Source organism: Mizuhopecten yessoensis, unplaced genomic scaffold (genome assembly GCF_002113885.1).
Source record: "Mizuhopecten yessoensis strain PY_sf001 unplaced genomic scaffold, ASM211388v2 scaffold9157, whole genome shotgun sequence".
NCBI lineage: Eukaryota > Metazoa > Mollusca > Bivalvia > Pectinida > Pectinidae > Mizuhopecten > Mizuhopecten yessoensis.
This window is the reverse complement of record NW_018407907.1, coordinates 226692-254655: the sequence shown is the minus strand read 5'-3', so window position 1 is coordinate 254655 and position 27964 is coordinate 226692. Positions and strand designations below refer to the sequence as shown.

The 27964-nt window shown below is 39.4% G+C and overlaps 2 protein-coding genes across 4 annotated transcripts in view; one reads left to right on the top strand and one right to left on the bottom strand.

The window, feature by feature from the left end:
* LOC110457471 (nuclear factor of activated T-cells 5-like) overlaps nt 1-2351 on the bottom strand; it is a 59789-nt gene extending 57438 nt beyond the window's left edge. The window contains exon 1 of the mRNA XM_021508768.1: nt 2164-2351. The gene's annotated coding sequence lies outside the window, so the exon portion shown is untranslated. The remainder of the gene's footprint in view (nt 1-2163) is intronic.
* LOC110457489 (uncharacterized Nudix hydrolase NudL-like) overlaps nt 1-27964 on the top strand; it is a 55250-nt gene that overhangs the window by 4497 nt on the left and 22789 nt on the right. For 2 of the 3 annotated variants that reach the window (XM_021508793.1, XM_021508792.1), the window contains exon 2: nt 16880-16976. The exons of the other annotated variant lie outside the window; for it this stretch is intronic. In XM_021508793.1, coding sequence (XP_021364468.1) covers nt 16948-16976 — 29 coding nt within the window. In that variant the 5' untranslated portion in view covers nt 16880-16947. The remainder of the gene's footprint in view (nt 1-16879; nt 16977-27964) is intronic. 3 annotated transcript variants of the gene reach the window in all.

Below are 27964 nucleotides of genomic sequence, written 5' to 3'. Positions count from 1 at the left end.
CCCCCCCGCCCTCCTCAAATTTCCAATTTACAAAGTCGATGTACAGTGTGCTAAGAAATCAAGCCGTGTTAAGCCCTAGCGGGCATTGAACAAAATAGAAATGTACATGTATTCATAATGACCTATGTTCTCTAACTACTAATTTATAATTATTTAACGATTGGTGTATTAACAAAATTTTAATTTCTCGCACGAAAAGGGATATGGACCTTTTTTCAATAATAAACACATACCGTAAGGCTGAATGAACTGTCAAATTTCCCGTATTAAGTCAAAAGATTTATGAAATAACATATCGATTTGTGGAGATTTATATCAGTAAGACTAACGTGGATGTTTAATTTTTGTGGTACGTGAAGGTCGGATTAGATAGAATACAAACTTACTATACATTGAAACCTCGATGTTCATGACGTGTAACATCGTTTAATTTCACTCGTTATGTCGCCAAACCCCTCTGCAACGCTACAGTTCGTTGGACAAATGGCCAGTGACACTATACCGAGGTGTTTTTTTACCATAGCATCACGCCACAGGGACCTGAGAATTTGTTACAGCTATATTTGGACCTAAACTAAGGTGTTCAGAGTAAATTTACATGTTGTAGGGGTTAAGATCGACTTTCGGAAAATATTTAATTATCGGGATGTATTTATTTTTACCGAAAGTCGATCTAAACCCCTAAAACATGTAAAATTACTAGGAAACCCGATATGTTATTTTATATTTATTAAAAGCGCAGTCGACTCCGAGTGTTTTCCCTTTTCATTATTTTCTGGCGCCACCATCTCTGGAGGATCTATAGTTATATACCTTGCCTCGGTCCCTTGGTCTGCGGCCTCGGGCCAATTTGACAGACCTCGGCCTAATAACTGGGCCAATATGGAATTAGCTAATTATTAACCCTATATTTATTTGACATTATTAGTCTCTGACCTTGTTTTCCTAAATTTTTAACTCCAATCCATCGTTAACACACACCAGTATATTTAGTATAAGAGGTCTACGTATACCTACATTTGTATTAAACTTATGAGGGTTTGATAACCTTATCGCTATTATATAATAGAGACTTTTTTGACGAAGCAGACTTTGGTTTCATATTAATCTCGTGTTGACCGAGTACTCATATTACATATTACACATGTAGGATAAAAATTACAAAGCCTTGCTAAGGTCTGTAAGATTGGCAATATATAAATACTTACCACTCACGTACAAGTACATTGTTATGTAAGAAATGATATTTCTTGACATTTAATTAAGGTTGGGTTAATTTTGATTTTTGGCAGGCAATATTTCTTTGTGCAGGGAAATCCAATTTGCACGAAAAAAAAACGACCATAAAAAATACCTAGTAAGCTGCGAAGATGAATAGTATTACATGTAAAAAGTATATGGTAATTGAAATATCAAATCGAGAAGACGGTTATTCACAGATTCCTCATCAAACTATGAAAATAATTTTGTTCCGGCGCAACACAAAGGTACAAAAGGTAAATTTGTTGAAAACGTAAAAAAAATCCAAAGTACAAGTAATAACTTGAATAAAATATTATTGTTTTTAAACGAATTTTGTTTATTATTTGGTTTAGAGACAATGACGTAAAAGGAGCTGGAAAGTGCAATCTCCACGCAGAGTTACCGTCCTTCATTTCCGTGTCTTCATTTCCGTATGTTTTGCAGTGATCGGAGACAAGACATATACGGAAAAAATGTTTTCAACATACAATGCATTGAATACAATATAATGAAATATACTTATCACCTCAAAATTAATCAACCACGCCTTTTCTAGTCCTGAGATAAAACCTTTAAATTTATACCTTTGGACCTTAATACTATAACATGCGATGGTTCAATTTGTTGGGACGAAGAAAGCAGATAATGATAAAATTCGGGTCACATGATCCGTGTCACGTGATTCCTAACTGTGATAACCGAGTTACCGCGGAACTAATCACTACGTCACACGGTTTCCATAGAAACTACGTAATGCGTGACCATGTATCTTTCCTGTTGCGGACGGTGATACAAATCTTGCGTGTTTGATACGCGTTATACGGACAATGATGTAAATATTATGTGTTTTTCCTAAAGAGGATGATTTATGTACAAACTGTAAAAAAATGTCACAAACAAACGTGATTTTTTTTTACATACCTTGCACTTGAATGAAGCCTCCTCATCAATAAGCATGTTGAAAATAATTTGGTAATATAATCCTTTTGTGTGTAGTTTTTTTTAACTTTCGGAGATAACGATGCAGGGTTCGTGTTGCTAGCTACCAGGAAGTTTTGAACATTCGGAATGGGAATTGGAGATCCCCACCTGTGTGACTATAATTAGCAAAACTCGGAAAAACACGAAACGTCACCTGTGATCAGTTTGAACAAGCTTGTACAGTGTAACGGAGCACCGGTCTGCACTCATGCATATTAACCAAACACGGAACCCAATATTTATACATTTCGTTATGTTATGGACTGTTTTTGTGTATTTTAGCAGACGTTAGGGACAGAAGTTACGGACGATACAAATATAGACACATTACGGACAAGAAATACAATAATTACGTGATTTGGCTTGCGTAACGGACGATGCATGATCATATCTTTGCGCCTTACGTCTTGTCTTGCGTGCTAGAAATATGTAACAGACACTGTGTACAAATATCACGTGTTGACTTGCGTTACGGATGATGCTGCATGATTAGAGTCTTGCTCGTTACGGACGGCTAGACCAATATCTTACGTGCTTGAAACATGTTACAGATATTGTGTAGAATCATAACGTGTTTGAATTACGTTACGGACGGTGATCACAAATATGGCGTCTCATGTCTTGTGCGTTACAGACGGAAATACCAATTTTGTGTGCTTGAAACATGTTACAGACACTGTGTAGAAGTGTTACATGTCTGACTTGCGTTACGGACGTTGATCACAAACATTGAGTGTTTGAAACAAGTCAGACACCGTGATTCGAGTCTGTCTTGCGTTACAGATGGTGATCCAACACATATTGCACTAAATACGTCCTGTGCGTTACGGACGGCGAGACAAATCCTTACGTGCTTGAAACACATGACGAACACTGTGTTCAAATATAACGTGTTTGACACGCATTATGGACGGTGACATGAACCATGCGCGGGCGATGATACTGTCAAGTGTGTTTTTATTTACGTACCTGGCAACTGAACGAAACTTGATCAATACCTCTCTGGTTTAACTATCAGAGACAAACTTAAGTAGGGTACTCAGTAGGTTTCTGACAATGGAAATTCCTGTTGAGACAGTATGTTTTAAATAATATACACCAATAAACCAATTATCGTGAGTTGACAACTTTGATAAGTAAGAAATAAATCTTGTATATTTAAATTTCGCAACGAGCGTTTTTTTGTAATTTTCACTTTGAAGTTACCGACGCTGTATTAATAAGCAGTGTTTATGACACAAGTTACGGACGTTGCATAGATAAGCAGTGTTTATGACACAAGTTACGGACGCTGTATGCATAATTAGTTTGTATGGCACATGTTACGGACGCTGTATGCATAATCAGTTTGTATGGCACAAGTTACGGACGCTGTGTGACACAAGTGACGGACGCTGTGTGTCACAAGTGACGGACACTGTGTGTCACAAGTGACGGTCGCTGTGTGTCACAAGTGACGGACGCTGTGTGTCACAAGTGACGGACGCTGTGTGACACAAGTCACGGACGCTGCATGACACAAGTCACGGACGCTGTGTGTCACAAGTGACGGATGCTGTGTGACACAAGTCACAGACGCTGCATGACACAAGTGACGGACGCTGTGTGGCACAAGTCACGGACGCTGCATGACACAAGTGACGGACGCTGTGCGGCACAAGTGACTGACGCTGTGTGACACAAGTGACGGACGCTGTGTGACACAAGTGACGGATGCTGTTTGGCACAAATGACTGACGCTGTGTGACACAAGTGACTGACGCTGCGTGACCCAAGTGACGGACGCAGTGTGACACAAGTGGCAGACGCTGCATGCGCGACACAAGTGACGGACGCTGTGTGGCACAAGTGACGGACGCTGTATGCGCGGCACAAGTGACGGACGCTGCATGCGCGGCACAAGTGACGGACGCTGCGTGACACAAGTGACGGACGATGCATGAGAAAAATCGTGCGTGTTACGGACGATTAGACAAATCTTGCATAAATACTACGTGATTGCCACGCGTTACGGACGGTGATATAAACCATGCGAGGGCGATGATAAAATTGTGAATATTTGATGTAAATTTTACTTACCAGGGATCTGAACGAAACTTGATCAACAGAAATAGTGGAATATATAATTTGATAGGACAATCAATTCGCCTTTCCTATCATACCCTGACCGGTTAATCTATTTATGAATAAGGAATGGACATTCTTGTGACGAAGTATGTTTTAAATAGGATGTGACACAATACGGTTTAAATAAGATACACCGAAACACTAAAAAGAACATGAGTTGACAACTATAATAAGTCATAACAAAGATGTATTTATATCTACACGACCAATGGGGCTTTATTTGAAATAACTCTTATCAAACGTGGTTTTATTTACGTACCTTGCAACTGAACGAAACTTGATCAAGAAGTTTGAATAAGTAATTTGTTAGCACAATCAGTTCGCGGTTGAAGTATACTTCTGTCCTATAATACAATGACTGGTTATATACCATCCGAGACAAGTTATATCGGGTAGCCACTTGGAAGTTTTTAACAATCTGAATATATGGAATGGAAATTCCTGTGACACTGTGTTTTTAAACCTTGAGTTGACAGCTTTATTAAGCCAGAAGAAAATCTTGTATGTATATCTCCACAACTAACGGGGCTCCCATTAGTACCTTTATATTTTTGCAATTTCACTTCAATTGTCTGTCAATTTCTACTTGCGTTACGGACTTTTCTTAACGTTTTGACATGAGTTACGGATATATAAATATGTTGATTTTGTGATTGGCATACGATATCAAAAATGTACTCATGTTACAAATATGACGTGCTTCACATCGTCACAGACGCATTACACAAAAAAATTGTGTGTGACACAACTAACGGACGCTGTATTAATACACGTTACGGACGCTCTACACACAGTAATTATGCGTGAAAAACAATACGGACGCTGTATACAAAGTAATTGTGCGTGAAACACGTTACGGACGATGTACAAAAAGTAATCATGCGTGAAACACGTTACGGACGATGTACAAAAAGTAATCATGCGTGATACACGTTACGGACGATGTACAAAAAGTAATTATGCGTGATACACGTTACGGACGCTGTACAAAAAGTAATTATGCGTGATACACGTTACGGACGATGTACAAAAAGTAATTATGCGTGTATGATACACGTTACGGACGTTGTACAAAATAAGAGTATACGTCGCGCAAGTAACGGGCATTGAACACAGAATGACGTTATGTAGCACGTTACGAAAGTTGTCCTCAATGTTATTATGCGTGATACACGTTACGGACGCTGTACAAAAAGTAATTATGCGTGATACACGTTACGGACGATGTACAAAAAGTAATTATGCGTGTATGATACACGTTACGGACGTTGTACAAAATAAGAGTATACGTCGCGCAAGTAACGGGCATTGAACACAGAATGACGTTATGTAGCACGTTACGGAAGTTGTCCTCAATGTTATTATGCGTGATACACGTTACGGACGCTATACACGGATTTACTCTCTGTCACAAATCACGGACGCTGTACACATAATTACTGTCTGTTACATATTACGTACGCTGTACACAAATGAATTGTGCGTAACACAACTTGCGGACGCTGTACAAAGTTATGTGCTTGACACAAGTTACGGACGCTGTACACGGAATGACTGTCTATAACACGTTACGGGCGCTGTACACAAAGTTATTGTGCGTGAAACACGTTACGGACGAAGTATAAAATTACGTGCGTGACAAAAGTTACGGACGCTGTACATTGAATGACTGTCTATAACACGTTACGGGCGCTATACACAAAGTCATTATGTGTGACACACGATACGGACGGTAAAGTCACCAAGGAGATGGGACATGCATTTTGTACATCATTTTCTATGCTACAATCTTTAAAGAAATAAAAAATTGTCAGCGTGCGCAAAATGTGAATTAAAAAAAAATTGTATTACAGTATGTTATTAAATTTTCTGATATGGTATTAGTCTGTCTAACGGTTAATCAATAAGTAATTTTAAGTTTATCGTAGGAGTAGAGCCTGCTCCGGAAATTACGGTATTTGTGTATGAAGTAGCGCTCGGTCATGGACATCATGAATGTAGTGTTGTAGTGTTTCTGTCGCGTGTCAATGACCTTGCAATCGTATACAATTGTTCAGCGCCACCTAGTGGCAAACAGCTGTGTGCACCGCCACCTAATGGCGAGCAGAAGATCGTCCTGGTTCGACCTTGCTGGCTACACGCGCCGCAGGTGGTACTAATGATGGAGTTTGCTCCCCGTTGGTCCAGTGCGTCCTAGACATTTACAATTAGTGTGTTTATGACACGATGCCCGACAAATATATCCTGTGGAAGGTTAACACTGGGTCACGGTTGTTTTTCCTTTTTTTTATTTTGCATAAAAATTAGGAACAAAAATATGATTTCAACGCCACTTCCTGTCATTGCCATTTAATACAATGGAAGCATTCATCACGTGGCTATCTGCGATGCGCGTAGGAAAATAAACGTGTGCCATTTTGGTTACAATATGTTTGGATGTGACCGATACTTAATGTTATTGTGTCAAATACCTGCGCATGACATTAGCTCGGCCTATATAGACGTGATACAAACAGCTCCAAGTGGTATCGTCTGCTGGATAACCGAACTACTCGGTAGTGAAGCGGACGTAAAACCTATCAATCAATCAATCAATCAATCAAGCTCCAAGTGGTTAATGCTTTCCACCAGCGAAACTGGGGCACGAGATTCCGTGTACTGTTTCCAACTTTACGACAAATGTCAATCCCCAGCAACTGATCTCGTCTAGAACGTGTAGGGAGACAATTTCGTGAAAGTAATTGTAACCTCTCCTCCCACTTAACTGATATTGTACTTTACAAGCACAGCAAAGTCCATATTGAATCATGATTTAGTCCCTGCCTACACGGGTTATTGAATAAATAACCTTTCAAGTATTAGTTCAATAAATTGTCTTATTTTGTCGCCTACTGGTAGCGAACATGACTTTGTTTTCTTCCACGACATATTCTTATTCAGCCCAAATTTGTATGGTCACAATTCATTGAATTTGCATTTGTCTAGATGGCATTCATACTGCCTATGAATGCCAACTGAAAGCAGTAAAATTCTTACATATTACACATTTGGAATCTGTTCATGTCATATAAAAATCAATCACACATTATAATCACAATTATGACGTTTTTCATAGCCTATATGAACGCCAACTAAAATCGGTAGGGTTATATATTTAGAATTGAAATACAGTTTTAAGATAGTTGATGGTTTGAACGATACAAACCTGACAATATATATGAGTATAGGGGGTTGTGTTAATCTATGCCTTGCCCATACATTTTCTCATGATGCGTATTTATGGAATATGTTTGAACGGAACTGTGTTTCATAGTCAGCGCCCTGCTCTCTGCCCCTTACCATTTACCCCATATACTTTACCCTTTACACCCTAACATCTACCCTGTACCCCTTACCCGCTACCAGTTACCCCTACCCTCATCCGTCTACCATCTACCATGTACTTCCTTCCCCTTCCCTCACCTCCTTACCCTCTACCACTCATCTTCTACCAGTTACCCGCTACTCTCAATTTTCTACCCTCTAATCACTTACCCTCTTCCTCTACCCCTTACTCTCTACAAGTTACCCGCTACTCTCAACCGTCTACCCTCTATACCCTGAACCATTTATCCCTACCCTCATCTCCTTACCCTCTACCAGTTACCCGCTACCCTCAACCGTCTACTACCCTCTATACCCTGAACCATCTTTCTCTACCGTCATCTCCTTACCCTCTACCAGTTACCCGCTACTCTTAACCGTCTACCCTCTATACCCTGAACCATCTTTCCCTACCCTCATCTCCTTACCTTCTACTAGTTACCCGCTACTCTCAACCTTCTACCCTCCAACCCCTTAACCTTTTCCCCTACCCTCACCTCCTTATCCGCTGTCAGTTACCCGCTACTCTCAACCGCTTACGCTCTATTCCCTGAACCATCTTTCCCTATCCTCATCTCCTTATCCTCTACCCGTTTCCCGGTACTAGTTACCCGCTACCCTAAACCTTCTACCTTTTACCCTGTACTTCCCTCCCCTCCCCTCCTTATCCTCTGTCCCTTACCCGCTACTAGTTACACACTACCCTCAACCTTCTACCTTTTACCCTGTACTTCCATCCCCTCCCCTCCTTATCCTCTGTCCCTTACCCACTACCACCAACCTTCTACATTTTACCCTGTACTTCCCTCCCCCCCCCTCCTTATCCTCTGTCCCTTACCCACTACCGCCTACCCGCTACCCTCAACCTTCTACCTTTTACCCTCTAGTTCCCTCCCCTCCCCTCCTTATCCTCTGCCCCTTACCCGCTACTAGTTACCCGCTTCCCTCAACCTTCTACATTTTACCCTGTACTTCCCTCCCCCTCCCCTCCTTATTCTCTGTCCCTTCCCCGCTACTAGTTACCCGCTTCCCTCACCCTTCTACCTTTTACCCTGTTCTTCCCTCCCCCCCCCTCCATATCCTCTGTCCCTTACCCACTACCACCTACCCGATACCCTCAACCTTCTACCTTTTTCCCTGTACTTCCCCCCCCTCCCCTCCTTACCCTCTGACCCTTACCCACTACCACCAACCTTCTACCTTTTACCCTGGACTTCCCTCCCCTCCCCTCCTTATTCTCTGCCCTTACCCGCTACTAGTTACACACTCCCCTCAACCTTCTACCTTTCACCCCCTACTCCCCTCCCCTCCCCTCCTTACCCTCTGTCCCTTACCCACTACCACCTACCCGCTACCCTAAACCTTCTGCCTTTTTCCCTGTACTTCCCTCCCCTCCCCTCCATATCCTCTGTCCCTTACCCGCTACTAGTTACCCGCTTCTCTCAAACTTCTACCTTTTACCCTGTACTTCCCTCCCCTCCCCTCCTTACCCTCTGTCCCTTACCCACTACCACTTACCCGCTACTCTCAACCTTCTCCCTTTTACCCTGTACTTCCCTCCCCTCCCCTCCTTATCCTCTGTCCCTTACCCACTACCACTTACCCTCTACTCTCAACCTTCTACCTTTTACCCTGTACTTCCCTCCCCTCCTTATCCTCTGTCCCTTACCCACTACCACTTACCCGCTACTCTCAACCTTCTACCTTTTACCCTGTACTTCCCTCCCCTCCTCTTCTTACCCTCTGTCCCTTACCCGCTACTAGTTACCCGCTACTCTCAACCGTATACCCTCTATATCCCGTTCCATTTTTCCCTATCCTTACNCCCTGTACTTCCCTCCCCTCCCCTCCTTACCCTCTGTCCCTTACCCGCTACCACTTACCCGCTACTCCCAACCTTCTACCTTTTACCCTGTACTTCCCTCCCCTCCTTATCCTCTGACCCTTACCCACTACCACTTACCCGCTACCCTCAACCTTCTCCCTTTTACCCTGTACTTCCCTCCCCCCCCCTCCTTACCCTCTGTCCCTTACCCACTACCCCCAACCTTCTACCTTTTACCCTGTACTTCCCTCCCCCCCCCTCCTTACCCTCTGTCCCTTACCCCCTACCACCTACCCGCTTCCCTCAGCCTTCTTCCTTTTCCCCTGTACTTCCCTCCCCTCCTCTTCTTACCCTCTGTCCCTTCCCCGCTACTATTTACCCGCTACTCTCAACCGTATACCCTCTATATCCTGTTCCATTTTTCCCTATCCTTACCCTCTGTCCCTTCCCCGCTACTAGTTACCCGCTACCCTCAACCTTCTTCCTTTTACCCTGTCCTTCCCTCCCCTCCTTATCCTCTGTCCCTTACCCACTACTAGTTACCCGCTACCCTCAACCTTCTACCTTTTCCCCTGTACTTCCATCCCCTCCCCTCCTTATTCTCTGCCCTTACCCGCTACTAGTTACCCGCTTCCCTCAACCTTCTACCTTTTACCCCCTACTTCCCTCCCATCCCCTCCTTATCCTTTGTCCCTTACCCGCTACCACTTACCCGCTACTCCCAACCTTCTACCTTTTCCCCTGTACTTCCCTCCCCTCCTCTTCTTACCCTCTGTCCCTTACCCCCTACTAGTTACCCGCTACTCTCAACCGTATACCCTCTAAATCCCGTTCCATTTTTCCCTATCCTTACACTCTGTCCCTTACCCGCTACTAGTTACCCGCTTCTCTCAAACTTCTACCTTTTACCCTGTACTTCCCTCCCCCCCCCTCCTTACCCTCTGTCCCTTACCCCCTACCACCTACCCGCTACCCTCAACCTTCTACCTTTTTCCCTGTACTTCCCTCCCCTCCCCTCCTTACCCTCTGTGCCTTACCCACTACCACCTACCCGCTACCCTCAACCTTCTTCCTTTTACCCTGTCCTTCCCTCCCCTCCTTATCCTCTGTCCCTTACCCGCTACTAGTTACCCGCTACCCTCAACCTTCTACTCTCGCCTCCTTACCCACTACCACTTACCCGCTACTCTCAACCGTCTACCCTTTACCATGTACTTCCTTCCGCTACCCTTTACCCGCTCCTTGTTGCCCCTACTCTCAACCTTCTACCCTCTACCCTGGTATAGCTGTCTGCTGATTAGAGCCGACAATGGACTCGGTGAGTGGGTCAAGTCTGTGTCAATAATACTGTTTATTTAAAACGTGTAGTTCTAGATCTGTTTGTCTAACAGTCCAGTCGATAGAAATCTTCGGTTTACATTGTATGTGTCGGTTTCAATCAGTGAAAGGTTTTTGTCCGCGACATGATCACCCATAGGGAGGAAACCGACAACACGGATTTATTCTAAGCAGCAATACTGTCGCCATGGTGATTGTCGGAGAGCTGCGGGGATGCTCCAAGATTCTCCGGTATAAGACGTGAACGACATTTTGTCTATCTCCGTCTGCCATCACCATAATAAAACTCATGTCTTGTTTACGAAACAATATATATATTACGACCGAATTTCTCCGAACACGTGTTGTTTGTTGTAAAGACCTTTAGCAATTATCTGGTAAAGAAGATATTGTTTCGACCTTTATATTGGTTATGTAGTTCTAGGATAGTCCAATATACAAGGGATACACGTCTTGTATAATATTCCTTCAATGAACGACCCCGCGGGCATATGGCCATGATTACCACCGTCAGATAATGAATGACAACGCACTTTGATTTAAGCCAATGTCAAGGTCAGATGGTCTGTTTTCCCGGTCGATTATGTAATGTGGAGCCAATTTAGTATTTTGTCCCTTTTTTATCTGACTGCGTTTTCTCGAAATAAATTGCATGTTACTTTTGATATTTCAATTTCTCCATAGGGAAAGTATTGCTTAAAAGGAAAAACTCGTTCGAAAAAAAAAGTTCGTAAAACTCCGCCATTGGCAACGTCACACACGTGTTTCTTACACAGTTGACCTATATTTGAAAATGTTAGCATTTACGCGTGATATTTTACCCTCTCCGAGATATGAGACATTTTGACCATGGTTCAGTTTTCTGACAAAAACTATCGTATTTGAAGACACTAATTTGTTTTCGAAAGTCTCGTTATTACATGGACCAAGGTCGCACCTTACGTCCTCTCACTAAAGCCAACCTCAGAGACTTGACCGTAAAACCATCGTTGACTTTAACAGGTCTCTCTGCCATTTCTGGCCTATTCTTAGCGGGCCACTGTGAGTGGCTCCCCCGGCATAGGCACTTGTGGCCTAGGTATGCGTTATATAGGTAACGCGGTAACAAAATGCGTGGGCAAGCATTGCAAGTAGCTCGCAAGGTGGCAATATCGTAACACAGACACATTCCGCCACATGGTGAAGTGATTATTGGAAGAGACCCGGGGAAATTACATGATGAGAGAATATATGTCTCTCTGGACTGTCCCGGAGGTCTTGGGTATAGCGTTCTGGGTCGCTTACAACTTTTGTATAGATACATCGGCGCGTGCTGTGGCGCGTGCAACCTTTGGCAGCATGGCAAAAAAAACGTTCATTTGTTGCTGTGCATTTACAGGAACGCAATCAGCCTTCGAAGGCACTTACCTTTATTGACTTCGGGGCCTTGTTGCCATATGTCACGCTTATACTTGTATCAATTAGTATTATTTAGGACAAGGGGTTCCGATTGTAGTCTGACAGGTATAGTTGTTCTACTAATATTGTCTTAAGAAATTTCAGAATATGTTTATTTTAAAGCTTGACCGTCAGCGGTTAAATTGCTTTAACTTTGTGAAGCTTTTATCTATTAAAGACAAGGGGTTCCGACTGTCGCCCGACAGGTGCCGTCGTTCTTTGTGAAGCTTGTATCTATTATCTTTCTAACACATTTTTTCCATAGAAATTTCAAGATAATGTTTTTAAATTTTAAATCGTGGTTGGGAATAGTTGAATTGCACACCTTATGAACCCAGTATAACTGTAAGTAGCTAAAACTATTCTCTTGTGACAATCGCGAAAACGGTTATATGGTCTTTCAGCAACATCCGTGTAATACCGACTGACAAGCAGAAATTGTGTGGGTGTTAATGATGTATGCGTTTATATGTTTTATCTATATTAAGAAAAAAGGATTCTATGGATGGATTGCTGACATTATTTTTCAAAAACATGTTTTTATGTATCTGCTTGGTGTTTTAACTTTGCAAACTACTACAAATAGTCTAACAGATATGCCAATAAGCTTAGAGCAGGCTTTTAATGGTTCAAATGTAATCGATTGTTGGTTTGACAAACATCTTAAATCTATGTAATCCATATTATATATGATTAAGTTTGATAACATTCTGACAACAACTTATAAAATTGAGCACATCCTTCCTATGACAATATATCGGGATACGTATCGCAATATATTGATTCTGTATTGCAATATATCGTGATTCACGCTTGACGTATTATGACACCCCTACTATATAAGCATATAGGGGATGGGGGTTTGTCTGTGCCTTGCCCATGTGATCTTATGGATACTAGTCTTTTTGTAATGGAAAGCGTTCCTATAGTGTTACCGTCGTACCATTCAAGAAAGTTTCATTAACTTCAGCATTGCTTTCCAATGAAGAAACTGAACTTAACGTTAAGGAGAGCTCGTGAAAATAGGTTCAGACAGTATAGTTGATGGTAGGGCGTCATTCTAGAATTCGGTAGCCCCTGGTTCGAATCCCAGTCTCGCCCATTTTTTGACACGAGGTATGAATTGTTCTGCAATGGCATGCCAAATCTTTACGGATGCACTCTTCAAACATTTCTGAATACAAAGTAATGGTCAAGGCATTCCGAATGTATAAGGATTTTGAACCCTGGCTTGGTGTAACGAAAGTTGCATGCCAAATCGGGAACCGTCGGCACATTCCGAAATTTTCTCTTTTACGGAATATGCCGACGGTTCCCGATCATATGCTGCCTTGTCTACTGAGACAAACGTCATGTTATTTCGAATGTGTCCTGCATTTTTTAACTTCAGAGTAGTAGCATGCCATAACGGTACATTAAACCCAATAAAACCAAACCGTTCCGGATTTACCGGATTCGATTTTCACAACGTGACATGTACTTTTGTTACCCCGTTCATGTAACTAAGAAACACAGTACTCTCTTTCATCGGGAGATTATATATGTTTTGTTACACACTGCTATAGATCAATCAAGTGTCGAACATTTTAATGTTTTGATAAAAAAAAGTCCTGTTGAAATCAGTGGTGGTTGTCTGTGTTCTGACAGTTTCTATTTGTTTAGGCGATGCTAACTTGGAGACACGCGCCTTACGTTACTATGTATAGCGTTTACGTAAGACCTGACGACACGCCGACTAACATTCATCCCTGAAAACACATTTGAACTCCTCCAATTCAAAGGTTGGAATTGTTCATTATGAAATTTCAGGGGTGAATGAGTTAAGATGCCTGATTTTATTGTACATGATGTACTTACAAAATGTATTTTTTTCAGCGTAACTATCGGGAACTAAAACTCTTGCTTCATATAGATTATCTATTTGCCATATTGTAAGCGTATACAAGTTAATTATAAAGAGTACCGTAATACTGCAAAAAAATATAGCTTATCTGTTAGACATTTATTATAGACTTTTCTTGAGGTGGATATGTTTCTACATATAGACCTCCAAAAGGCGATCTTGACCGAGACGGAGAAAAGATAATTTGAAACCTTTGGGCACTTTTTGAGAAACGGTTTACTCATGTTATAGACAATTTATCTAGAGGATAAATAAATGTTAACACTGTTTTAAATAAATAAACAATAGAATAGACGATAAATCTCATATAAATGATTAAGATAGAATTTAAAAAAAAAGATTCAGATCTCTCTTCAAATTTTATCTATTAGCGTAAACAAGGATCGAACTGTCAAATTCTGCAATTATTTATTAATTACTAAACGAAAATTTCCATAACACATTCAATAATATAAAAACAAAATCTGGGTTGCATAACTTAAAACAAATATCCATTATCTAAAACGTCATATTTTACGATAGCATGATAACTTTGATACTATTCATATTTGTATATTTTCAAAAAGGGCTTTACGTAAAAAAAAGGGGGGTTTCCTAACTACCAGAATAACCGAGAAAGCCCGAAGACTTATTTTCACTGAGTTCCTGTACGTTAAATATTTTCACTCTGTTATTGTTTCCCACCTGGACGAGACGTGCCGTATATTGTCACAGTAACCACAAACACTATCAGTCGCGGATTTTAGAGATTAGTTGAGTATACAGAACAGTATTATTAAGGCCTTTATACACATTTCCAACAACCCAGGTTGAATATAAAATGGTCTGGGGTGGGTGTTGCGGTGTCTGTGTTGTATCAATAAAGTGAAGTGACACTATAAAAGATGCCGTTTGAAGCACGGTCCCACTACAAACAGAACACAATACATCTCCAGCACTCACGCAGGCATACACACACAGGGAGGTATTAGCCAGGTGGCATATATAGGACAAGAGTTACCGCCTGATATGGCAGCTCCTGCAAATTACTCAAAATTGTATTGATAAATGTATTATTTGATGTATATGTTAATTGTATTGATTGTATAAATTGTATATCTATGTACTGTAAAGCGCTTTAGAGTGGCTTATTCTAGCTAGATAGGACGCTATATCAAATGCTGTATATTTATATCTATTTATTGTCGGTCCCTATCATGATTTTCCACTGAGGTTTGCTTCATGTTAGACAGTTTGACTGTGTATTTGAATCGGTTGTAATTTGATTTTTTTGTGTTTTGTTTTATATTGCGTCACGGTCCATCGACAGTTAAGTCATTAAAGGCCAAAGGAACATTATTAAACAGACGTTCACGGAAACAGAATACATAAAAATTAAACTACATATGTGAAAATAAATATTGTTTCACGAGCCATTTTACATTTAAGTCATGTAGGGCCAAACGTCACACTGTAAAAGTAGACGTTCACAAAAACAGAAACATGTTTATTTACTTCAAACTGAAACTTTAAAACACGTTTAAAAGGGTAAAAGGTGCAAAATATACATCGGTAGCAAACGACTTGGTTCCAAGATATAATTATCATGTATTATTGCAAAGATCAATGTAAATAATCATATATTAACGACACAAAAACGGTATTAAACCAAATTTCGGTACATTATATAACGTAAAAGTCACGTATTTATTTAAAATCGACGCATTCAATCATGCAATGTTTGACTGTAAATGGTTGGTCACAAACATGACGATAAGGTTGACATTCCATTTCGGAAAAAGTACCCATTTGTGACGTATATGTAATGATCCGCCGAGTCCTGTTTGCCGTGATGCAGGTTGGCTCAAAAAAAAAAACATGCTAAGAAAATTCGACATTTGTTATAAAAAACACACAGTAACAGTAAAAGTACTGAAATAGTGTACGAAACTGGACACCACTTCTGTCACCTTTTAAATGCATAATGTTACATGTATCGATACATTAACTGCAATAGTAAGAATCACCGTTGCATTTGAGATTCCCTGTTGACCTTTGAACTTCTGAAGGTCACTGAGCTAAAATCGATATAACGTGTATTGTGTTTAAGTCTGAGTTTTGCACATAACTGAATAATCTTCTTTTGACCTTTAAACTATTGGACGTCATCAAGCTCTTATAAAATTTCTTGATATTTTTGTTAGAACCTGACGGACTCTATCTACAACTTATTCGTTGAATTTGTATGAGGCGACTTACGCGCACTCTTTGTAGCAAAGAGCTCTTTTTATGTGCGTCTTCTGCTAACGGGACATTCAAGAGACCAAAAATTATCAGCTGCGCCAATTGCAAGAGTTGAGATATCTATCTTTCCATATGCTTCATTGTTTTGGTTGGCACATTAACAAGGGACTGCCGTTTTCCCATGTTAAAACACGTAACCTCGTATGACCTTATGTCGTTGACGGGCCTCTATGTCTGTTCTTGGTGATTTAATGGAATGACCATATACACCATATACAAAATTACCTTAAAAAACGATCACTGGGCCATGTCAAAGGTCACTGGCTATCTAACTTAGCACGCTCCGCGCCAAGCGTGCCGATATTGTGAGCTGCCAACCTGTCAACACGCTAGACGTAAACAAAATGGCCCATCAAAATTCCTTTTTGTATGTTTTTCAGAGCGGTGTATACTTCTGTCGTCGGCTGGATTGGTGGACTGGAGAGAGATTGTGAGAGATATCGTTGGAATGATCAGGGCTTTCAGCCAACAAATACAGTAAGACTCCTTAATGTACTCAACGCTTACACTGTGATGCCGTAATATTTCGACATAAAAAACATATCTGTAATATAATCAACAGTTATTAAATTACTCTCGAGCCCTAACTGTTGATATTTGCCTGTCGAGGTATCTTTCATACTTGATAGGTATACGCGTGCTTTCGCATTAGAAAATGCAATTTTAGATTACATTGGAACGTAAAAATGAACCTTAATGACGTCGGCTTCTTGGAGCGTGTGCACCTATAATTGACATCACGTGAACTGCATGTCTATTACGCAATAACATGTTCATTACCTAAACCGGAAGTTGCGCAGTTCAAATACTGCGTGGTTTTAATTGATACCGTTAAAGTGTCGATTGAGTATTCAGCATAATACTTCATCGACGATGTGACGGCAATTTTCATTTTTAGTAACCTTGTATAGTTTGGCAATAATTCAATAAATGTGCGCATGTATTATAGAAAGTGAGACGGTCTCCAAAATCCTCTTCTGTGTAACACGTTAGCTTGTGTGACCGGTCTTAGACAGGTTCACTTTTTCGAGTGAGGGCACACGCGTGAATATACATGTCGACCATTTCCATCTACATTCACGTTTAACTGACACAGCACGACCACCAGCTGCAGCGTCCAGAAATTATTACTTCAGCTCTAATTTCGGCAAATTGGTTAAATGAACACGAACAATCCCGTGACAAATGTCTGCACGCGCGAACCTAACAGCCTCTTTTTAATTCTTGGATGATCTATATAGGCACGGAAAAAGACACAATAATAGATTCAAGTCATGTTGACCTGTGTAGTGAAACCATTGCAGAGTCACACTTTGTAATCCTTGCTTTGCGACGCTCGGCTTTGAACACGGACTAATTTTGAAAGGATGTGTCCCGCCGAGCAAATCGGGGCTCGAAACTTTTTGAGTACATTTTTTGTGCTTATGAGCATGACCCAGCGGAGCGAGTACGAATGTATGATTTGGATTCTAGTATTTCTATTGTTATAACTCCCTACCTGGATGATCTGTACTGTCAGTATGGTGCTCGTGTTATGTACGATATACACTTGGTAAACAAAATGCGCGGGCGGTGAAACGTTAACGCAGACCACTCTTCAGCAAAAATCACTCACGCTCGTATTAGTTCACTAATTGGCTTAGTGTCTGCGTCCGATGAAAGCTTGTAAGAATATTTGGTTGGCTCAACTTATCGAAAACCCTTATTGATAACCAAAATGATTTATATATAGCATGTGTTTACATGCCACCTTCTAGTTCTGTATATTATAACATGTACAACTGTGACCTTTTCTTTGAACTTGAAAATGGTATTGTAAATTATAGTTCCCTCGGGGACATTATGATGGTTGGAGATTTTAATAGTCGTACAGGTATTCTACTTTATTATATTCAGAATGATGTAATTCATTCCAGTATTAAAAATTGCCTCTCCAATATAATAAATTATGAACCTGATGACGGTTTAAAAATCAGGCATAATCCAGATGTAGTAATTAACACTTTTGGTAATCGCCTGATACAGCTATGTAAATCATGTAATATGTGTATATGTAACGGAAGAGACCAACAAGGATATTCTAATGATTTTACATACTATGGACACAACGGCATGAGTACTATAGATTACTGTATAATTACAGATTCATTATTTAATATTCTGGAACAATTTATAATTTCAAATTTTAATGTATTTTCTGACGATGCTCCTTTGCATATTCAATTCAAATGTCAGATTCATCACACTGTTACACATGATGTTACTGAAAGTGGTGAGCGTAAACCATTATACAAATGGAATGATGAATTTAAGGGTTGTTTTTTAAATTTGTTGTCTGACAATCAGGAGAACCTATGTGTTGCTGTAACCATCCCTGATGCTGTTAGTCAGTCTGGTATTAACACTAGTGTGAGTAGTTTTACTGAAATACTGATGAAATCTATGGAACCTTTCCTTGTAAAATTAACTAAATATTGTGATGCCAATCAAGATAACCATACTTATACATGCCGAGATGGGTTAATCTATTTTAATACTGACAAACCATGGTTTGATATAGAATTGAAAACTTTGTACAACTTGTACAAATCAGCTCTGTATAACTTCAATAAGGAAAAAAATGTATTTAATCATGCTCTGCTTGTGGAGAAGAAAAGGAACTATAAATTAAAAGAATCTATGAAAAAAAGAATGTACTTAAAGTGTGAAGGCGACATGCTTGAATACATGAGATTTAACAATACTAAGGAATTTTACAGAAAATTCACTGCAACCAAGTCCAAGAAACCAGATATTGAATTGAAGGTTTTATTTGAGCACTTCAAAAATTTGGTCAGGAACGATAACTCTGATCAAGAACCTGATCAATCTCACAATCATTCAGATGAAGTACCATTATATGAAGAATTGGACCAAGTAATTACTATTGATGAAATTTGCAAAGCAATCAGTAATTTAAAGAAGGGAAAATCCCATGGTATAGATTGCATCTTAAATGAAAGTTTATTGGTAGGGAGGGATATTTTATTACCTATTTTGTGTAAACTTTTTAACAATATATTGGACTCTGGTCTCTATCCTGCTGATTGGGCAGTTGCTGTAATTACACCGGTACATAAAAAGGGTGACCTAACTGACCCTAACAATTTTAGAGGTATAAGTATAGTAAGTTGTTTAGGAAAATTATTCACTTCTGTTTTAAACAATAGACTTTTAAAATGGTCAGAAACATATGATGTAATAACTGATGCTCAATTTGGGTTTAGACCTGGTCTTAGTACAGTAGATGCTATATTTTGTTTACATTCTATTATATCCAAATCATTTATTAATAAGAAAAGATTGTATTGTTGCTTTGTCGATTTTCGTAAAGCATTTGATATGGTAAATAGAATAAATTTATGGAATAAGCTATCAAAACTTGGTATAAGAGGAAAGCTATTACAAGTTGTAAGGTCTATGTACTCTCATGTTAAATCTTGTGTTAAATTAGATGGAAAGTTGTCAGATTTTTTTCTTAACAGGGTTGGATTATTACAGGGTGAAATTCTGTCACCGATATTTTTTTCTATGTATATAAATGATTTTGAATCATATTTTATACAAAATTGCAAGGGTAGTTATGAGTTTGAGGAACTCAGTTTATATCTGATGCTATATGCTGATGATCTGGTATTATTCTCCGAGACTGTAGAAGGTCTCCAAGATATGCTTGATAATTTAGAAAAATATTGTACTGAATGGAATTTAACTGTAAATGCTGAAAAGACAAAAATTGTAGTTTTTAGAAAAGGTGGAAGATTGCATAATGAGGAAAAATGGTATTACAAAGGAAGTAAGGTTGAATGTGTGGATCAATTTCCTTACCTAGGTGTTATTTTAAATTACAACAATAAATTCACATCTATACAAAAACAATTAGCTAGCCAAGGACGAAAAGCTATGTTTGCATTATTTGCAAAGTGTTCATCATTAAACTTAAATGTAAAAACTATGCTCCATCTTTTCGATACATATGTAAGCAGTATCCTTTTCTATGCAAGTGAAATTTGGTGTATGCACAAAGCTCCAGAGATAGAACATGTACATTTACATTTTTGTAAGAAACTACTAAAAGTGAAGAAATCGGCCAATAACAACATGGTATATCTTGAATTGGGACGGTTACCTCTAGTTTGTATGAGAAAAATTAGAATGATAAAATATTGGTTTAAATTATTAAAATCTGAAAATTGTATTATATCAACTTCCTATAGGTTTTTATTACAATGTTGTAGTAGAAATGATTTCAACTGGGCTATAGCAGTAAGAGATGAATTAAACAATCTAGGTCTTAGTGATGTTTGGTTAAATCCATGCATCTCTCAGCAAAATCTGTTATTACCATTGATAAAACAAAGAATTTTTGATCAAGGCATACAATCCCTAAGGGCCACAGTGGAAAACTCTCCAAAATGTTTATTGTATAAACATATAATAGATTTTGGAGAAACATTACAATTTTACCTCACAAAATATATACCAAAGAAATATCGCATTTGTTTAACTCGAATACGTACATCTACCCATTCTTTAGCTATAGAAGTTGGAAGGTATAATAATATACCTAGAGAACGTAGATATTGTAAGCAGTGTAACTCCCCCTCTGAATTAGAGGACGAATTTCGTTTTTTATTGGTCTGTTCTAAATTCCAAAATCTCAGATCTCGTTTTATCAAAAGCTATTATTGGAAAAAAACATCTGTGTTTAAAGTCGTCCAGTTATTGAGTGTCCATAATATTAAAGAATTGTGTATACTAGGAAAATTCATATATGAGGCAAACAAATTAAGGGTATTATAATGGAATATGATTGTTTTCATCCTCTGTACATTGTCCATGATTTGTTTAAGAAAAATGTTTTGTATACTGATGGGCCAATGGCCCAAAGTTTGAATAAAACTTGTAAACTTGTAAACTTGTAAACTTAATGTGATACATGTTGTGTATTTTACAACTCTCACGATAGAAGAATGTGTAAGCATAGGTAACCGTGACCATGCAGCCAGGAAAGAGACATGATGTTCAGTGACTACGGTAAACATGCGGAAAGGAATGTTGAAGGTCAAAATGATAAGAGCCGCCTTCGTTTATCGCAAACCAAACGGTTGAACCGGTTGGACCAGAGCTGTTTGTTTGTGAAATAAGGTCTGCCTAAGCTATCAGATGCTGTTTTCACGCGAGACTTGACAGAGCCTTGCAAGTCCTGCATAAAGTTTTGCAGGTCCGCCAGGATTTATACCAAAACAATTGCATTAAAAAAAGACGAACCGCGGTTGTTCCACATAAACGAACAGGTCCCTGGATCCAGAGAACAGATTTGGGCGCGATTGGATGGGGAATGGGTTTGGGGCGGGGGAACATATGGAAACAATGAGCTAATTTCAAGGATTGTATGGGAAATGCACAAGCCCCTTGTTGGAGAGGGTGTCCTGAAGCATAGAACATTTCATTGTATTAAAATCCGTGTGTGTGTTCAAGTTGAGAACTATGCAATCAGACCAGCTTTTATATTGCATGATCTCTCGTCACTGTAGAGACTTGTAACCAAACAATAATATAATGTATAATAGTGTTATGTCATTGTCGACCTTGAACCCAGCCACACACTTAGAGAACACAAACCGTGAGTAACGTGGAGACCACAGGTTACTAGATGACGAAGGGAGATAAGTCTATTTTTTATACGCGCTTTCACGGTCACGCGATACCACGTGAGGTTTAGGTCATGTCATCCCATCATGATCTATATTGACATCTTTGAATGTCAAATTCAAGTAGTTCTAAGTTTCTGTGAGGGGATAACCCTTACCCGTCTCTTTGTTACTGATAGTCTCGTTTAACTAAACTCTTGTTGTCTGCGCAAGCTACGAGACTTGAATAACAAGTGATCAAGCGTCTGGTTGAACGAGACTATGTCTCTGACGTTATATATCTTGTGACTGGCCTACCGTGTGGTGTATTATGGGTGGACGGGAAACCAAGCTACTTGCCTGACGTCTACAGCTAGGCTCGTTTAACCAGACTCATGTTGTCTGCGCAAGCTGTGATCAAGCGTCTGGTGGTTGAACGAGACCAATAACGGGCATGTAGGATCAGAATCTCTCTTGTGAACCCGCATTCATATTTATCTTGTCACGTGACCAGGGGTTATCTCGTGGATTACGTCATACAAGAAATGACTCGCGGTTGTAGTGAAAGACCTTTCTGTAACATTGTTAGACTTGTGAATCTCAGTATGGTATGACCAAAAACATGAAAACAGCCACTGCATCGCATAAGATAACGCGGGAAACATAAAATATATTCAATAACTACTTTTTAGAAATCATGGAGATTCATCGCCCCAACATGAAATACCTGTGTATATTAATGAAATGTGTTCGTCTGTCTACCTTAACATCCGTCAGTCCAGGGCACCTCTCTGTTTACCTATCCGTCCGTTCGTCTGCCTTGGATGCGGAGTTAAGACCGGATGTAGGGTTAAGCTCTGAGCCGGGCGTGATGGTCTGTACGAATTCCGACCATAATGTCAAAATCAAATAAAATTTTGGTATATTTTTTTGATATTAAATTACGTAAGAGAGACGACGTTATGAAATCTGATTAGCTATCAAAACGAATTCTGTAAGTTCGTATGACACGTAAGTCAACCATTGAGCACGCCATCAGCAAATGGTATCCATGTATTGCACGCTACAAAGGATGAACGTGCCGTTTTTTCTGATTAGAAATATAAAGCAGACAGATTTAAACACATGTGGCAAGTTCTAATTGTACATAGGGTAATGACATAAGGTCGCCCACTAGCTCAGTGGTAGAGCGTCCGACTAGGAAGTCTGTGATCGCGGGTACGATCCCCGATGGTACATGTAGCACAATACTCTCTTTCCTGTTACCAATGGTGTCCGTGACCCTCCTTTTAGTGACAGGGAGTAAGAACCTGGATTGTTGTGGTGTTCAAGGGCGAACACCTACTGTGGCAGATTTTATCTTGGACCTACAGTCGTCTATTTAGGTCGAGCTAGAGAGAATTTCCTTAGTTCAGTGATAGAGTGTTCGACTAGGAAGGCTGGGGTCGTGGGTTCAGTCCCCGGTTGAAGCACATCACTCTTTTTGAGTTATCGGCATTAACTCTAGCGTTAAAAAGAAAAAGTGTCGAGATCTGTTCATCGCTTTTGATCATTGTTCGATTACCGAATGAGAATCTGTGATGTACGTAACCGCAAATTGTACCGTTATACATTTATAGAGCGTTTACGCGGTCATAGCAACTAAAGAAAGGTCAATCAAACGGCAGGGACAAACGAGTGAATTTATTGTATAAAGTTTATACAAGGCATTGACAGGTATCTTTTGAGTTTAAATTCCACTTGATATTTGAATATATAATAAGGTCATACATATTCAAAGCGTATTTGACCTTGTTAGGTTGAGTAGCCCGACATGACCTGGCGCTGTGTACATTATGTTATATACATTGTATATATATTATTTATCACCTGACCTGACCCCGACGATAGCCCATTACACACCTACAGGTAAACACTGTAGGTACGCGCTGTGTATAATTACATACAGATCCAACACCCACTTATTTGAATGGAAAACAAAATTGAAAAGACCCGTTTACGATGACACCACAAGAGTCGCTCTCTGTCAATATATACGTTAGACAAGCCTGTTAAACTAGTGTCACGGACAGTAATACGAAAGTAAGCACGCTTTGTGAAAAAATATTCTTTACAGCTTAGCATTGTGTGTTGACGATTAACACCGTTTTAAATGTTGAAAGTCGGTTTCCATTTTTGGGACTGAAGTCTATAGATATACTTCGTTTTCTACGTAAACGGTACTCGATTTAATCGGATTATATAGGATACATGATGGACGCAGGCAATTAATTTCCCTTATACATGTCCATATCATATCAAATTAACAATCTAATTAAAAATTTACAAATCACTCCCGTTGTTAGATTTATAGCTAGCCCAAGTGATTAGAACAGATTACGGACAAGAATATTCGGAAGTTTATTTTTTATAACAAAAATGTGGATGTATACTTATTTGTTAATATATATGTATGACGAATACTGATACTTCATCTAAGATGTTGAACAGTATGTACATTATTTAAAGGCGATTATAGACGCCCATGTACATTGTATGTTTATATTGTATATATGTTTATGTCATATTTTTTTTTATTTTTTTTTATTTTCTTTAAAGTGATAAGATTTCAGTTTAAAATGTTTCCAGTGATTTTCCAAACTAATTTCAAAGTCATTAACTGCTGTAGCTTGTATAACCGCTTCTAAATTGGAATAACACTGAAAGAGTACCATTGCAACACGTGAAAATCTGGACACGTTTTTAAGCTTCTGTTCTCATCATAAAAAACGTGTTTTTCGGGACATGTGATTATTAATTTACATATTTAAATGATATCGAAACCAAGCGATTTATTCAGTAAAATGTTCTTATTTGTGACTTTGACTGTCAGATCTTATAAAGAACAAGTCATGTGAATGCGGAATACAAATTTGAAATAAAACAATGCCCTAACAATTGTTTATTGATGAACTGAATTGGTTGGCAACCCTTTTGGTGACCAGGCCTTAGATGGAAGCATACGTGCCACCGGAACGGGTTTTAACCATCCTTGATACTCCAGAGGTTTCGCTCTCTTACGCTCTATGCAAAATAGAAGGCACGTGGTTTGTTATTTGATTGGTCTCAGGTAGAAAAACCCTGACCATTCGCAAGGTTGATACCTGTCTATTGAAGATTACAGTGAAGCGACATCCAACTCCAAAGCCAGTCAATTTTACCGTCACGCTACCGCGAGATATTTTTTGAAGTACATCAAGGGATCAAGCACGTTTTATTATCATCCACAAGGTGGTGCACACTGAGTCTTCAATTTCGCTCTGACATTATCCAGGAGTGCAGAGAGCAAAAGTGACTGTAACCCCTGGAGTATCAACGATGCTGTTTCGCACATATTCGCTGTAGTATACACTGATGTGTGTACAACAAGATAAGGGAAACGCCTATCCTGATGTCTATTATAGTATATACCAATTAAATACGTTATATTAAACTAAAATATTTCGCCCCATATAAATTCATGAATAATTGCCGTTTACAGTTATCTCCCTTGTATTGAGGTCCACATTTTGCTAGCTCCCTTTCTTATGTAGCATTCAAAATCAAGATCTCTACATCTTCAGAAGATATTGAAAACATTGTTCCGTGTATTTGTTATGTTGAAAAAAATGTTGGAATAAAATGTAGTTTAAACTAACCATGTCTATCTGTATAAATCTTTGAAATGCGTCTGAGATTTCAGTTCATATTAAAATCGATGTTACTGCAATAAAAAGTCATAGGGTCGACATTCCATACTTACTGACAACAGTTCTTGGTGTCTCCAAGACAAAGCGTCGCTTTTATGTTCAAAGTTAATCTTAAATATTCAAAGCCAAGACCTGGTCTATGACAACAAAAGCTAATTCCGTCTCAGATTCAAATCAGATTTGATGTTACGGGAGATATAGCAGAAACAAAGTGTGCAAGCTTTGATGCTGACAGCGTCATTTCCGGTGTCGTCTGCTGCTATCCTTGTCCGTAAGTAGAAAAATCGATATGGAATCAGTTTCACAAGGAGCTTTGGTGTAAGTGACACAGGGAATGGACCGGCGAACACACCGACCTCTCACTTTTTGAGCCATCTATTTTCACCCTCAGCAAGTCAATTCGGTGCTCAATTCTTTTGTAATGGTTATTTTTTTAGAAGACATTTATAGAAGTGTTGGGGTCTTTAGAATATTGGTAAACTTGGATGTTGTTTTTTGAGAATTCCCGCGGATATCGAAAACGTTAAGTCTATTTGCATGCGCTCCTCCTTCTAACAAATATAATTATTTTCCCACTATAGTCCTCAGACATTTCCTGTAATTTAAAATGAAAAGTACCTTAATTACTCTGATAACCTCCCACCTCACCCCAACCCATATTGCCATATATTCACGCTTTTACACTAGCGCAATTATCGCGCGTGTTATATGCTTGGTATCATCTAACTGCACGTGTTTGGCTACAAAAGCATATGCTAGAGAACCCCAATCAAAACTGCGGTCCCCCAGACAACCCCTGAAACCTCATAATAGACTTAAGGTATGCTGGTGGCAAGGGACCTTCCAGCACATTATCCTCGTTGAAAGCTCGAGTCATGTGTTTGGTTCGGTAGTGCCAACCACAAAACGGGATTCTTCTCAAATTAAATGGCAATTACGACACCCGGTCCCCGCGCGCCGGCGGGGTATGCCGGTTCATCGCCCTCTTGGGAATGTTCCAACAGCAATGTGAACGATGTTACATAATGGTTTGTAGGCGTGAAATGTTTCTGAAAGTGACGTTTGTGATGCGAGGCTGTAAACGTGTATTATGTACTCCGAAAAAAGGTTTGATGATGTCATACTCGTGACGCCGTCAGAAGTCTTCGTGTTCGACATTTTTTTCAATAACGAAAAGGATGTAATATGATCAGGTGATTGACGATGAGTGTCTACAAAGAATGGTACTGTATGCTATCAGTGATGATGATGATAACGATGATGGTGTATGCCAACGATGATGGTGCATGCCAACGATGATGGTGCATGCCAACGATGATGATGATAATGATGATGATGATGATGATGATGATGTTTATGCCAACGATGATGGTGTATACCACCGATGGTGGTGATGATGATGATGTTTGTGCTACCGATGGTGGTGATGTTTGTACTACCGATGGTGACGATGTTTATGCAACAGATGATGATGATGATGATGATGATGATGATGATGATGATGTTTGTGCTACCGATGGTGATGATGTTTGTGCTACCAATGGTGATGATGTTTGTGCTACCAATGGTGATGATGTTTGTGCTACCGATGGTGACGATGTTTATGCAACAGATAATGATGATGATGATGACGATGACGATGTTTACGCCACTGATGATGGTGTATGCCACCGATTCTAGTGTTTTCCACCTCTGATAGTGTTTTCCACCGATAGCGATCGATAGGGGTGATGGTGTATGCCACCGATTCTAGTATTTTCCACTCTGTATACCCACGTGATTTTTTTTACTTTTACCAGTAATTTAACTTTAAACATAGACATTTTTAAGTAATAACGTTTGGTTTTTCGAGTACTGTCAACGATGGAAGTTGTTTATTCTTTTATGTACTCTGGTCACGTGTTCTTTGTTTATAGTTGTTATTGCCTATTAGTAAGACAGCTTGGCAGTTAAATAAACACTGTTTGTATAGCTGTATAGCCCTGCGAAAACTTGCTTTTTCAAAAACAATCAAAATGTCTGTCCCTATACCTTTTGAATGGGGCATTATCCAAAGATCTAAGGA